General features: G+C 34.8%; 1 protein-coding gene across 1 annotated transcript; it reads right to left on the bottom strand.

Annotated features, from left to right (window-relative positions):
• Positions 1-545: 545 nt before the first annotated feature.
• LOC137029268 (carcinoembryonic antigen-related cell adhesion molecule 1-like) lies at positions 546-11,300 on the bottom strand. Its single transcript, XM_067398841.1, has 7 exons — positions 11,037-11,300; positions 7,623-7,952; positions 5,402-5,713; positions 3,648-3,974; positions 3,122-3,235; positions 2,959-2,984; positions 546-1,181 (listed from the first exon to the last, which is right to left on the bottom strand). Exons 1-7 carry the CDS (start codon positions 11,092-11,094, stop codon positions 1,158-1,160), a joined length of 1,191 nt encoding a protein of 396 aa, XP_067254942.1. The 5' UTR covers positions 11,095-11,300; the 3' UTR covers positions 546-1,157.
• Between the last annotated feature and the right edge of the window lie 4,838 nt (positions 11,301-16,138).

The raw sequence follows: 16,138 nt of genomic DNA, 5'->3' as shown, positions 1-16,138 counted from the left end.
CCCAAACTCAACATACTGGTGTTTTCGACATGAATGTTCCTCTCTGTCCCAACTGACAAAAATGTTCAAAGAACGTTTTGTTAACTTTCCCAAAAACTTAACAAAATGTTATTTCTGAATGTTTTTTAACGTCTCAAACTTTTCTTGGTTATGTGAACGTAAACATATTCCATTTCATAATTTTGAAAAACTTATGTGAACGTTACTGTTAAATGTTCTTTGAACATTCTGAAACAAGCAAGCTTATAAAAAACAGTTAATGAATGTCTAAAAGAACTAAAACATTTCAGAGGGAAAAAATGCCCCATGAATGGTTTTTAAAATGTCATTATTTATACATCAAATAACTCTAAATTACTATTCTATAAATGTTACTGGAAGAAAATTTTGCCAGATCATTAATTAAAGTTCTGGGAACGTTCTCTTTTCACGTCCAGTGCCCACGTTGTTTAAATAGCAAAAGCACTCATGCCCATATGTTTGCGTGTGTAAACTTGCTGGTCTGAAAACGTGTTGTGTTCAGGTGCATTGTTGGCGTGTTGCTATTTTGAGGCAACTGAAAACGACTCCACCATTGACCAAATGAAACCTGGGATGCGTTCAGCCCTGACAAAAAGTTACTAAACGTTTTTTAAAGGAAACGGTGGTGCGTTGAACACCCTGTTCTGATGACACAAGAGTTTCAACTATGGCAGCAGAGAAGGCCATTCTTTGTGTTTTCATTTTTGACACACAACCAAATGAGAGAAAACGTATCTCAAACACCGTTGCACACCGTTTCTAGGAAACATGTTGTTCAACCTGGAAACCATAGCAAACGTTGCGCACCGGTTTGAGCTTGAACCTGGTCTAAAGTCAATGGTGCAGTTTTTTTTTTGTCATTTAAAGGTGGTATTAGTAATATGCACTTATAGGCGAGGTACAACCCTTTTAGACCATGCACCTGGTACGCCCACCATTTGTCCCGTCGTTAAACTAGCAAAAGTGGATTTTGACATGCCCTAAGTGCACCTGCGCCATGTGCTTCAGACCGTGTGCTTAAATCATCAAAATAGGGCCCTTAATCTGATCAAGGACACCCCATCAGCGACAATCATCTGCAGCGCCTCTGTCCGATTGAGGACACCTCATTGTTTTTATACATCTGTGGAGATATCCTAAAAGGCCACTTCTATATTCCCCTGAAAGGAAAAAAACAGAAAAAGGAAAAACAAATGATCAGGATTAATGATTCAGTTACAAAACCCTTAGTTATAAGGTTAACAAAGTACACATAGTCAAACATGGGTTGCTAGAAAAAACCTTAAGGTCATCATTAAGTATTTCCTCTTAATTGCTTTAGTGTTTCCTTAAGTTCTGTTACATGTTGCAAAGTGAGTAAACAGCTCCCTCAAATCATCCACTGAACTCAAATGCAATGTCTGATTTCATGTTAATTAAGGAGGAGGAAGTGACGAGCTGCATTTTAGTGATAGAAATAAAGTACTAAATTTTAACAGTATGATCTGCTTTCAAACAATAAGAAAAATGATGCAACAGCAATGGATATTGTGCAGTTTCCTTAAATTTGGCATACTGTCAAACAGCAAAATAAATTTGTTACTGAAAAAAAAAAAATCTATATACACAACTTATCCTGCAGCCTAGGGTGAAGTCAATAAGTACATTAACATCGATTTGACAAATATAATGTAATTTAATGGAAAATTCTGTGGCATGGCAGGATTTTAAGCAGCTGTGAGCTGTGCTCTGTCAGTATGCATACAACTCAGATTTCGGATTTTAGGACATCCATAACTCAAATATTCAACTGTAGTAAAAGTTAAACATGTTTAAAAGTAAGTGGTCGGTTACGTTATGTTTATGGGAGATGTTGTAACTATAGTAACTGCTTCCCTTTTGCCATGTTAACATTAAATGCTTAATATAAACACTTAAGTAAATAAATCCCTTGCTTCAGGGAAATTTTCCCCTTAGAGATAAGGTTTTCATGCAAAGATTCATGCAATGATTCAGAGCTCACAGTATTGTAACAGTCTTCAGCCTGTTACGAGTTAAGTGTAGCTGTAGTGATAATCCTCCCAGGTAGGGGGCAGTCTTAACTTTGATTAAGCATGGATAAATGAGTAGAAGAAGAGGTGATTGATACATTTGGTTTGTGTCAATGTGCATGGTAGCAGTATTTGAGCTGTTCATTTGAAGAAGGCCCTTGTTGAGAAACATTTTTTGTTTCATTCTCAATTGTGAGTATGGGGATTTTTTTTGTACCTTCATTTATTTATGAAAGAGGTAGTTTGATTAATTATTTTGTATAAAACAAGACTAATGGGTAATGTTTCATGTGTTTAATGGGTAATACATTAAAACAAATATTAATTTGTTTTTTTCTGTTTGTAGAAGGGTTTTTGTCTACGTTATGCTTGATACATGTGATCGTGTTGGGGATTGAATTGGAATCTTCTTGGGTGGCGTTGACAAGGATTTAAGCTGACCCAATTGTCTTCTCTTCTATGGAATTGCATTGAGGACTGCTGTGAGGCTTTACAATACGGATTATAATGGTGCTTCAAGGACAACATTTACTTCATTGGGTGGCTTCTCTGAACTCCTTCAATGTTTAACACAGATAAGACTGGTTTCTTTGACTCTTACACATAGAGTGTTTACACGAACAAAGACTTGATACATAGTTTGATCAAGATGTGTTAATGTTTGGTCTTAGATGAACAAGTGAGGTGGGAGTGATATTAGCACTGTTGTGTTTGTAGTCAAATATGTTGGTTGCATTATAATTTAAAGAACTTCAAGAAAAAGGAACAAAAATAAAAACACAAGTTATGTGGCTGCCTTATTTTATCAAGCAGAATTAATCATTGTTTATGTTGGAAACCCACCCAAAAATCAGATATATAACTGTCTTTGGTTTAAATATAATTTTGAGATGTTATAGTATCTCACCTGATCATCGCCAGCTGTCCAGGTTCCTGTTTGAACAATAACAACAAACTCTTATTTGGTCAATTAGAATAAAAATACATACTTTTACATAGTTTTAAATATTGTTTTTGCACAATAAAACTCATATTTATATTTTGTACAATCAGCTGTATGAAGCACTTGCCTTGTTTCCTAGATCTCCAGTGGCGATAGTAAATCAAACCAACTGCAATGAGCAGCAGAAGAACAACAACTATTCCTGCAACAGCACCTGGAGACAGACCTGAATCTGGAACAGCTGAACACAGACAGTCATTATTACTAGAGATCAACTAATAATGAACTCTACCAATACTTCTGAATGACATTTACATATTTCTACTTTCAGTAGAAAGTTCTATAATATTGATTTATTCGGTAAATGGCGCCATCTGGTGTTTTTTTTTCTTTTTTCTTTTGAGCAACGGCAGCTAAAACAGCGGGGTCCACATGAAAACTGACCAATAGTGTGCATTTTTCTTTATTAGTAACAACAGACTTCAAAATTATAAAATTCGCAATGACCAAAACTGTGAAAACTGTCTGTCACTTTGATGTGCATAAGTTGATAGAGATGATCCACAATGAAAACATTTACTGAGAGAACTATTTCAAACTGTGTTCTAAATCTACTCAGGTGAAAATGAACTGAATGATTACATGTTACTCACCAGTGACATTAACACTGAAGCTCCTAATGATGCTGAATCTGCTGCTGCTGATCTTCAGTTTATATTCTCCAGAGTCTGTGTTTCTGGTGTTCATGATGGTCAGAGATCCAGTCTGATGATCCAGCTTCAGTCTGTCTCTGAATCTCTCATCACACTGAACATCTGTACAGATCTTACTCTGATCTCCAGTGATTTCAGCCATGAGAGTGTCATTAAAATACCACATCAAATCGTTTGGTTTTTTTCCTACACCAGGATCAAAAGTGACAGATTCTCCCTCCTCCACTGACTTTCTCTTCATTTTATTTCGTTCAGTAGCAGGAACACCTGAAACACAAACCAACAGATGACTGATGTTGTTTTGGGGGGACAGACACATAACATAAGGACAGTGGATATGAAAAAAATAAAACATGCTTTGAATTTCAGTTTGAGAAGCATAATTTATCCACATTCTGTGATTATGAATATATTTTAAGTCAAGTCACTTTTATTTATATAATACAATACAAGCTTTTGAGAGGTTGTAAGAGAGGTATAAAATAAAGAATTACCACTGTGATGCATCATGACATGTTTGCAAAGGTAGATCAGGTTGATCAACTCGTTCTTCTTAACGATCATTATTGGACTCCTAGTTAGAGTTGCTAGTTGTGTTTACAGCACCTCAGGAAGCCTACACAGCTAATACTCGGCGGTTATAGTAAGAAGCGTTTAATTTCTGACATGTCTGACATTTCTCTAAGCGGTAGACCAATCACAACACTCTGGGGCCGGCTGACCAATCAGAGCAGACTGTGCTTTTTAGAAGGGGGTACATGTGGTCTCTCCACCTCAACAGACGTGCAAAAGAATAGGGATAGGACTTGGGAAGAACTCATGTTCATGGATGTGATTATTAACGTTACTGTAGTATGAAGCAGAGCAGGAGCGAGTGTCGTGGAGCTGAACGAGGAGCTGGAGCGATTGCGCAACACACGCCTCACGAACAGCGGGACTTTTATTATGATACAGTCGCCGGCGCCGCTTCCGCTTTTCCGGTCATGAGTATGAGGTAACGCAGCTCTGTTTATCATATTAGATACATTTGAGAGTGTTGAAAATTATGTTATAACGTTACTCTGTGCGTTCGCTCGGCGGCTGCTGTGAGACACTGTTACACACTGCAGTAAGATAGATCGATTTTACAATATCATATTAAATGCTGGATGGCTTGTGTTGATAAATGGCATGCAATTCATTTTAAAACGTATTGTATGATGGAGAAAGTTCTGTATTACTGTTAATAAAAATAAAGCTGCATCTGATTATGTTAGCTATTTGACAAAATAGTGTTTTTCTAAAACACAATTTTAAAAAATCAGATTTAAACAATAAGACTAAACGTGTTGAGCTATATAACAATCTGTTTTCTGCCTATAAATATATCAAAACAGTTGTTCCCTTGTCTATTAAAACATGTAAATATTAAAGCATCTTTGGGGTTTCCATGGTTTCTACAAAATAAAACCGGAAACCAAGAGTAACGTGGGTATGATGCAATTGACAGGCGACTCCTCACACGTCCCGGAGACTTGGTTAAAATTGCAATTTTCTCATGATTTACAAATAGTTGGAAATATTTGGGATATTTTAAGTACTCAAGTGAACAAAATAGATAACACTGGCCTAGTGGTTTTTGGATATTTTACTGCAAAAATATTACATATTGCACCTTTAAATGCACAAGACTTGCTTTATAAACAATGACTCACCTTGAACGGTAACACTGAAGATCTGTTCACTGTCGCTGCTGCCACTGCTGATGATCTTCAGAACATATTCTCCAGAGTCAGTGTTTCTGATGTTCATGATGGTCAGAGATCCAGTCTGATGATCCAGCTTCAGTCTGTCTCTGAATCTCTCAGTTCCTTCATTACACTGAACATCTGTACAGCTCTTAATCTGATCTCCATTGATTTGAGCGATGAGAGTGTTATTAAAATACCATCTAATTCTGTCTTGATGGTTTGTTTGAACACCAGTGTTTAGCGTAACTGAATCTTCTTCCATCACAAACACTCCACCTGTATCAACACCAGACACAGATGAAGAAATGAGAAGTTAGTTATAAGCCAATGAAAATTACACAAAAATATGTCTGGATTCATAATGTAACACGTGCAAACAGCAGAATGTTCTTCTGAATGCACTGATTTACACATTCACTCATCCGACAGATATACAAATGACACACAAAACTCCACAGGCGCACATGTACAGTAGCAAATTAAAATCAAATGTAGCTGTCACATGGCGTTTATGCTTGTAACTAAAGCCTAAATTGCTAGCCTTTAGTAGCCTAAATTAAATCTGTTCATCATATGAAGCTAAACCGCTCAATTCATATGGATTAGTATTACTATTGAAAAAGAGAGTGTTTCACTTCTCTTTGAAACACGCAATACAGACTATATACTTTTGCGGTCTCAACTGCAATTTCATAAGGATGCACAAAGCCTTATCGCACTATCGTTTTAAATGTGCCATAGAACGCTTTTTCACAAGATGTAATATAAGTCTAAGGTGTCCCCTGAATGTGTCTTTGACGTTTCAGCTCAAAATACCGCATACATTTTTATTTTATTAATTTTTTTAACTGCCTATTTTAGGGCATCATTATAAATGCGTCGATTCAGGCTGCGTCCCCTTTATATCCTCGCGCTCCCCGCGCCGGAGCTTGCAACTCTATAATACATTGCATAAACAAAGTTCACACAGCTAATATAACCCTCAAAATGGATCTTTACAAAGTGTTCGTCATCAGATCATGTAAGTATAGTATTTATTTGGATGTTTACATTTGATTCTGAATGAGTTTGATGGTGCTCCGTGGCTAAAGCTAACATTAGACACTGTTGGAGAGATTTATAAAGAATGAAGCTGTGTTTATGAATTACACAGACTGCAAGTGTTTAAAAATTAAAAATAACGACCACTCTTGTCTCCGTGAATACAGTAAGAAACGATGGTAACTTTAACCACATTTAACAGTACATTAGCAACATGCTAACATTTAGAAAGTTTACAAATATCACTAAAAATATCATGTTATCATGGATCATGTCAGTTATTATTGCTCCATCTGCCTTTTTTCGTTATTGTCTTTGCTTGCTTTCCTAGTCTGATGATTCAGCTGTGCACAGATCCAGATGTCCTGCCCTTGTCTAATGCTTGAACATGAGCTGGCATATGCAAATATTGTGGCCATACATATTAATGATCCCGACTGTTACGTAACAGTCAGTGTTATGTTGAGATTCGCCTGTTCTTCGGAGGTCTTTTAAACAAATGAGATTTATATAAGAAGGAGGAAACAATGGTGTTTGAGACTCACTGTATGTCATTTCCATGTACTGAACTGTTGTTATTCAACTATGCCGAGATAAATTCAATTTTAAACTCTAGGGCACCTTTAAGTAAATTTGACAGATACTTTGCCAAAGCAATGGTGCAGAACAACACTGGGACATTTTTATGTAATTACAAGAGGTCTTAAAATATATTCAGTTTTTTATGAAACTGTGGCAGCACAAATAAGACTATGGTGGTCCGCCAAAGTGTAGGTAGTTGAATATCTCAAAAATGCTTCAACCAGACTGAATGAAATGAGTCTATGCAAGACTGCTGTGTGTGAACTCGCTGTCTGAGACAAAAGAGAGCTGGTATCAAGTGTATTGATATTGAAAAGTGGTATTGAATGTTAAGTTTTTTTTTTTTTTTTTTTTGACAACACTTAAGAAGCCTAAAGGATTGAGGGCTTTTGAAAAAGCATTCGGAGCTGGAGCAAAAGAAGCCACAACCTTGCTCCGCCCCTTGATTACACACTCAAGGAAAAGGAAAACTTAAAAAAAAAAAAAAAAAAAAAAATTATATACGACCCCTTTAATGATGCAATTTAAATCTACAAGACTTGCTTTTCAAACAATGACTCACCACGGATGGTAACATTGATGGTTTTTTCACTCTCGCTGCTGCCACTGCTGATCTTCAGTTGATAAACTCCAGAGTCTGTGTTTCTGGTGTTCATGATGGTCAGAGATCCAGTCTGATGATCCAGCTTCAGTCTGTCTCTGAATCTCTCATCACCATCTTTACACTGAATGTCTGTACAGGTCTTACTGAGATCTCCATTGATTTGAGCGATGCGAATGTCATTAAAATACCATCTAATTCTGTCTTGATGGTTTGTTTGAACACCAGTGTTTAGAGTGACTGAATCTCCCTCCTTCACTGACACTCTCTCTGTATCAACACCAGAAACACCTGAAGAAGAAATTAAGAGTTCATTTTGAGCTAAACAATATTATACAACAGGAAAGTGTTGTGAAAATGTTTTTGTACAGAATAGATCATAGAAAATTGGGTAGAGAAATATTACTGGCTTCTTAATGTAACATGCAAACAAACAGTAGGAACAACATTGATTTACACATTCACACAACAGACAAACATATTCAAGTCTCAGGATCTACAAATTGATAACATCACACAAACCTCATCCTAATTCATATACAGTTCTGCTCATATACGTGTAATTGCAGTGTTTATTTTAACAAAAAGTAATCAGAATAAAAATGTAATGTTTTTTGGTTCTGTCCTGAATAAGCTATTTCACATTACATATGTTACATATTTGAACCCATTACAACCGGGACTGTGTGATTTTGAAATCAATATTTTCAAACTGAGCAAATATTAAAAAAAAATAAAATAAAATAAAAAAAAAATCATCGATGCACAAGCGAGATGCATGAAGAGCATTTTTTAGTTGGATTATCTGGTTAAATCATCTTATTTTGTATTGTAGTAAACATGCAAGTATGTGGCTTTTGTACATTTCCTTCTTGTTTGGTTGTTTTGTTTTTAATGCCATGCCAGCTTCTGAGGCTATTTTCATGATGAGATATTTTTATGGTAAAGCGATATCTAATGATTATAATTTATTTTTTGCTAAAAACTATAGGCTATGTGGTTTAACTGTTAAAAACTTCTTCAAAAGAGTTAACTGAATAAAAAAGGTTTCTCACAGAACAAAACCAGAACAATCTAATAAAACATGCGTCACTGATAACAAACTTTTGACAGAAAGAACATTTTTGTGGATCTACTAGTATTAAAAAAGTGGGCTATCCTGGAATGACCTATTCTGCAGTGCACTGGCAAAAAAAATCAAGTTGAGCTAACTTAAAATAAGGCAACTTATCGCACTCAACTTAAGTTAACTCAACTAATTCCCTAAAATCAACCTAAATACATTTGCTCATCTAATGAGTACCAGGCAATATTCTGAACTTAAAACTTCTTGTTAAGATAACCAAAAAAAAGTTGAGCCAACTTGAAAAAAAATTAAGGCAACCTATTGCACTTAAGTTAACTCAACTAATTCCCTTCAGTTAAAGTCAACTTAAAAATTAATTCATCTACTGGGTACAGGTAGTCCTTTAACTTAAAACTTGTCACAACAACTAAAGAATGTTTAGCAATACAAGCAGCTACAATCAGTGTTTTCTTGTTTCCATGCATTTTCAATGGTAACTAAAGGTTCCCAACAAAACCAGATATTAAATTGATGACCCTCTAGTTCAAGCAGTTTATAAAAAAATCATTACAAGTGCTGGGTGATCATTTTTACAGTATATCATTGCTTGGAGACATGACTTTAAATCTGTAATTATAAGAAATTATCTCAGTTGCATAATCTTTATGTAGTCCAATGGCAAAATCATAGCATTGCTTCTGCTGTCAAAATTGAGCTATGTTCAGAGATAGAGATGGATGTTCCTCTTTTTTGATGGATGATGGTTACAAATGCAGATGATACACAGACAGTCCTCAGATTTTGATCCATCAGTATATTAAGGGATATGTGATGGAAACATTTCTCTGATGTAGAAGAGTTTTTGTTGAAAGTTATTTGGATGTGTTTCAGATTTTGTTTCTTGTTAAATCTAGAATTATTTTGAGTTTTTTAATCTCCAAGGGGGGATTTTAAGGGAGTATGTTTGTTCCAATATGCTTAGATCCACTTTGAGATTTTGTAAATGTGGTCTGATCCGTAGTCCAAAAGGTTGGATGTGTCTTGATTTTTGTTGCAAACTTGTAAGAGTTAAGAAAACAGGATGATAGGCCAGATTTCCTTTATTGGTCTTTAGCCTTACAGGGCTAATTTGAGGTGCCTGTTTTCTAGAGTTAATTTGCTTCTACATACAATCTTTGTGTTGATGAGCATCAGTGAATGTTTTAACCTTTTGTAACAGTTTGAGTCCCTCAAATACCACCAGTGTGAAAAAAATGGTTAACAACAGCCAGTCACAAGAATATTGTGACTGACTGTGCAAGATGTTGTGATAAAAAATGAATGGGATCATATAATTATTAAAACATTACCCATAAAATATTTTTTATTTTCTATTTTATTTATTTATTTAAAATCGTGCTACTTTCCACCACATTCAGATACAATTATGTGTTTTTTTCTCCATATATTGATGTTTTAGTCTTGCTGTTTAAATCTCCCACATAAATTACATGTTTTCATTTACATATTATGCATTTTGAAGAGGCTTTTATCCACAGCAACTAACAATTCAAGGTACATTGATCAATTTATGCTCTTATGTAAAATACATAATTTAGACCTTTTAAATGCAGTTTTATAACAAATCATACGACCTGAGCATTTACCTTTTCCATAAATAGCCAATGTATTTTTTTTTTTTTAATTATCACGAAACACAGACGCTATGACGTTCGTGGACAAGAAGCGATATTGTAACAAATAAATGCAAGCAAAAATGAAACTGATAAATGCATTTATGTCGAGATTAGAATCGATACAAAACCTAAATGCTTCACTTTCACCTTATTGTTGACTGAACGAGAGAGATTGTAACCTCGAATATGACGTCAAGTAAAACACACAAAGCAAAAATGATCAAATTTTGAATGATTTTTTTTCTTTTTCTTTTTTTTCTGTCGAATATAAAGCAATGATATACAAAACATCACTTTCGGTTTCAGCGAAGGCTTTTTTTTTTTGTCGGCCGGAAGTGATGTACGTAAAAAAAAAAAAAAAAAAAAAACTCAAACCCGGCGTGCAAAGTTTCTTGGAAACTGCTTGCGATCCGTTTTCTCTTGTTTGGCGGGTGTGTCAGTTCATTCAGCAACCACGCGGTAGAGAAACAAAGAGACAACCCTAAATGTCTAACACTGCTCAAATAAAAACACACACTGCAAAATACACATGATGAATGCATTTCTGTCAAACAGCCTATTTAACAAATTCGAGTAGATAGAAAACAACTGCGTCAGCAAGAAGAGAGATATAGGCATAAACTAAAAACTTACCATGATCGAGTAAACACCAGAGCAATGAGGAAAAACAAATGAAAAGGTTCAATTTCATTATTTCTCCGAGTAAAATCAATAAAGATTTTAAAACATGAGAAATTTGAAGGTTTTTTCCCCCTTGTCGATACCATGTGCAACTGGCAACTGGTGAAGTAACGGAACTTTTGTTTTGTTCTTCTACGTTGGAGTTTTACGGCAGTTGTTGACATCCATATTGTTGCATTAGCCTACTGCCATCTACTGTCTCAATTTAACTTAATATCTTAATTAAATTCGTGCTTCCAGTAGCCCTCCTTAGAAAATTAAAAAAATATATATCTCCGTCCTTGGTCATTATTTCCATATGTTACTATATTTTTAACATTATACTCTACTATACCCATTTCCCGTAATTGATTCTGGAATTCTTGCCTTTCTTGCATATATTTCTTGCACGATATAAAGATTGATTCCTCCTCCTGACATTCATCACAGTCCTGTCGGGTGTTTTCCTATAGACCCTTTTACTGTTTGTACACAATGATGACGTAGCAACGTATGCGCGCGCATTTTGGCAACGGAAGCGGTGTTGTTCCCCATAGGTTCTAACCAACGTGTAAGCAACTCCGAAAGTGATATATATATCTACAGCTTCGCGAGCGGATTAAGCAACACATACAGATAAAGTTATTTTAAAAAGTTGACTTTATCAAATGGTATCCGGCTATCAGATCCGTGTAGTCGAGTGGATAGAAGACGTTAGCAGATGGCCAAATACAGTGGCCAGATATAGCTACATAAACCAGGGCTCTCAAGTTTTAAAGACAGGCAAGAATGACAAATGTCCAACAACATGACATGATTTTTAAAGTGACCAATAACATCGACGATGTAATACACTATAATTTATTTAGTGCTAATAAAATTATTAAGCCTATTTGGAGAGAGAGATGTTTAACACTAGAAGTCCCAGAGAGCAGCCATTTGGCTTTTCTACCTATAAAACCCGCAGGACAGCCGATGGGCTGGAAGGCTTTAGGCTAATATCCTTAATCAGCTGTGAACAGTTGCTTTTGTTATGTAAACAACGTGGGGCCATGCTGAGCCACTTCAAGGAAACTTGTGTTTCACTTTGCCATCTTAGGGAGAAATCAACACACATGTTTTTTTTCCTTTGTTGCTGAGATCTATTGATAAAAATAGTACAAAATAAAAAAAAAGAAACCAACCATTTGTACACATATTTACAAATAATATTAAAAAGTGAGTGAGTACATTCCAGCAATCACTCACAATCCTGGCACTGCCTGGCAATATATTATAAATACATTTTGTATATATTCATTATATATTAGTCTTATATTTGAAATACATCATAAGTCCATTTTTAAAAGTGTTTGAAAGATGGGTTCAAGTGTACTACAAGTGGTAACTTAAAACATTTTTCTATACAGAGATAGTATGTTAAAAGCACATTTTAGTTCAAATTCATGGTGTCTCAAAATAGCACAGTTGAGTACACTTAGATGTTCTTAAGATTATCTTAAGAAGTACTAAAGAAGAGCTTTTAGTATGTTAAGTACAAAATAAGTGCATGGAAATAGAGCACTGGACATTATGGAAGTGTAAAAGTGTACTAAAATAAAAGTGTATTTTACTGCACTTTTTTTTTCACCTGGGTAGACACTCCAACACTTTCCGTTTGCATTAAGATTATTTTTATTACCACACTGGCACTTAATTTAGATCCCCCCAGGAAACAAGACTAAATATCATATATAATTTTCTCCTATAGAAAATCCATCTTGATTTAAGATTTTTTTTTTAATTTACTTGAAATAGGATAAAAAATACTTAGTATGAAAAGCATTTTTGCAGTGTGAATGAGTGAGTTAACTTTTTAAACATCACTTGCACTCCCTCATTTCAGGGTTAACATACTCAGAGTTTTCCTTAACCTCCTTTCTGAAACCGGCCCATGGTCAATCAAGTTCTCTGCTTTTAGCAGCCCTCCCTCCCCCACACATACAAACAAGCCACCAGCAACCATTCACACACACACACACACCCCCAACCCCCCTGCAGATTGCTCAGGTAATGACCATATTTACACATGAATTGATGCTAATGATAGCCAAAAGACTAGCCAGTCAGCATCCACTTGGCTAAAGGAGGGTTACAAATCTCTGGGACTTCTAGTGTTAATGTGACAAAATGTCAGTCATCCTGTGATAATGAAAATATAACTAGGTCTAGACTACTGAGCAGGTGTTTTCAGTGAACAGGCTGTAAAACTGTTGACTAAGTTCAGACACTCATGAAAAACTGATGCTGATTATCTGGGAAACATTCTCTAACAGCAGTCAAGTTGTCATTGTTTGTGTCAAACAAGCTGTGAATTTGTTGTAACATTAAAATAGGAGATCATGACTTATTCTGTGCTCAAAGTGATGCTCAGAGCTCCAGTGTTTTCCTCTGTGAGGATGATGGTGAACAATTCCAGGATATGATTTTTTTTCATTGGTTGTTGCGTTAAATCTTACTCAGATACAATAGTGCTATTTTCTGATTGGCTACTGTGTAGCATCTTTCTTTTTTTGATTGGCTGATAAGTGGCAGGCTACTCCAGGGGAGACGCGCTTGATTCCTGCCCGGCGCAGCGGCATATTAAATATATGAAAAATAGTTTTTCTGCGTGAGAAATACAATGTGTGGCGGGAGTGCGTGACAAAAGACCGAAATGAATGACTGTCACGCTCAGTGCGTTACACTTGAGAGCCCTGAAAAATTTTCAGAGTTGCTAACACGTTAAAACCAATAGGCCAAAATGCGCGTGCAACTATTTGATCACGTGGGCTGTAAAAGGGTCTATAACATGAAGAGTTTTGTTTGGTATATTTTCTGTCCAGGGGCGGTTTACGCACTTTAGCGTGATGACGTAGTGACGTTTCATCACTCTAATTTGCATTAAAATGACGTCGGGCTTCCGTTTGTGGAGAGCTGTGAAAATGTTATTTTATGTTGTTAGTATTTAATATATATATATATATATATATATATATATATATATATATATATATATATATATATATATATATATATATATAAATGCATAGTATAATTTGTTGTTTCATTATTTTGGTTATGGGCATTAATTATCTGTGTAAATTTAAACATCATGTTTTCATAGACACAAACATAAGAGACCACTTTAGTTCAATTACAGACAAGTACAAATATAAAGCATTGTGATGCAGTAGCCTAGTTCAAAGTATGTAAAACAGAATAAAAAACAACAACAAAAAATATACAAAAATGAACATGTAAAAAATAAAATAATAAATAAAAATACATGAATAAAAGGTGCTATACGCAGTTACATGAATTTCAAAAGCTTTAAAATTTGTATTGTTTTTATAAGCTTTTTGTTTTATGATAACATCATGCTAACAGTATATCCTCTTATTATAACGTGATATTTTAATAATTCAAATTTGTCTGTAATTGTTCAGACACAAGAAAAAGCACTTTGAACAGCAAAAAAAGTTTTTTTTCTGTTTTTTTTTTTTGTTTTGTTTTGTTTTTTTATTGTAGAAGAAAATGTTATACCTATTATTTAATGGGCCTCTCTTCATCACAGGATGAGTGAAATGGATGACTCTTCAAAATGTTGTTTATGGTTGCAAAAAAAACAGTCAATAAACAAACTTCCACAAGTGTCAAAAATTAAAAAAACAAAACAAAAAACAAAAAAACAACAACAACAACAACACATGGTCAAAACAGTGTTTTCACTTTAGCATGCTATACTGCCATCTAGTGGTAGCACATTTTCTTAGACAGTTATGTGTGGATCGCGCAAATGAATCAAATAGAATCGAAACGAAACGAGTCAATGAATTCTCGCGTCACTGGATTCACAGATGCACATCACGCACAACATTAATACATAATCAAAGTTTTGTATTCACATCTATGTCTCTTTGTAAACAAATTTCTTCACATTCATTTAATTCTGAATTTTCTACACACAAGTTAAATTTAAGGCATTTGGTTGTAAATAGTAAAACATATCTGCAACATTTATCAAGTTCATGAAAATTGTGAGTGCATTTATTAGTCATTATAATACTCATCATCTCATACTGCACTGGACAGGGCGCTGCATATTTTTGCGTATAACACTTTATTTTAGTGCCGTATTACACATTACTACATACATACTAATAACAGTAACTAACTAAAAGTACAGTAACTTACCCTAAACCAAACCCTAACCCTAACTGTAACTCTGTACATGTAGTTAATTAATAGTACTCAGTACTTATTTGAGTAATTACAATGTAACTACAGCACTGTAAAATAAAGTGTAATCTATTTTTTTTTCCAAATTTGTCCTTGATTGCTCTCCTCATTTGTAAGTTTTGATAAAAGCATCTGCTAAATTATTAAATGTAAATGCACATTAAATGAGTTTATCTGTCAATCAGTGTAGTTAAACAACAATGCATGATGGGTAAGAATCCAGTTTGACCTCTGGACAGTGACTCTTCTTTGACTGCTTTTAGTTTTGATGGATTGATTCAGCATTTATTGTTAAGCAGGTTTTTCTAGAGATGAAGTCAGACAATGAGGTTAAAAACTCATGTAACTATATGAACGTAATTTAACTGCGTTGTTTCTACTAAAATTGAGTATTGTCAGCTTTACTTAGTAAGTGTTTGTTCAGTCAACTTAACATTGCTGTGTGAAACACACATTATTATTGACATAACTAACTGTGCATGAGCCGTTGTTCCCAGCATGCTTTGCAAGGGACTGCATTAGGAGAGTAAATTTAGGGATTAAAGTGTTATTTTATGTGTTTTTCAGTAAAGGGAAAGATGTCGTTAGTTATGTTAGTGTTTAATGTTCAGTTATGTTGGACATTTAGAGTAGTTTCTGTAATGTTTTTGATTTTTGTGGTTACCATCATGCAGAAGAGTGTCGCCTGTGTTTAGACTGTGCGCACTCATATATTCATGTTTATAGGATGAAATTCCTGCTTTCAATTCAATTTGTTCAATTAGTTATTTTTTGAGTGTATTGTGGGGTGAGGGGCTGCATTCTGATATGTTGTA

The sequence above is a fragment of the Chanodichthys erythropterus genome, chromosome 10 (assembly GCF_024489055.1).
Source record: "Chanodichthys erythropterus isolate Z2021 chromosome 10, ASM2448905v1, whole genome shotgun sequence".
In the NCBI taxonomy this organism is placed as follows: Eukaryota; Metazoa; Chordata; class Actinopteri; order Cypriniformes; family Xenocyprididae; genus Chanodichthys; species Chanodichthys erythropterus.
This window is presented reverse-complemented; position numbering and strand designations above follow the sequence as displayed.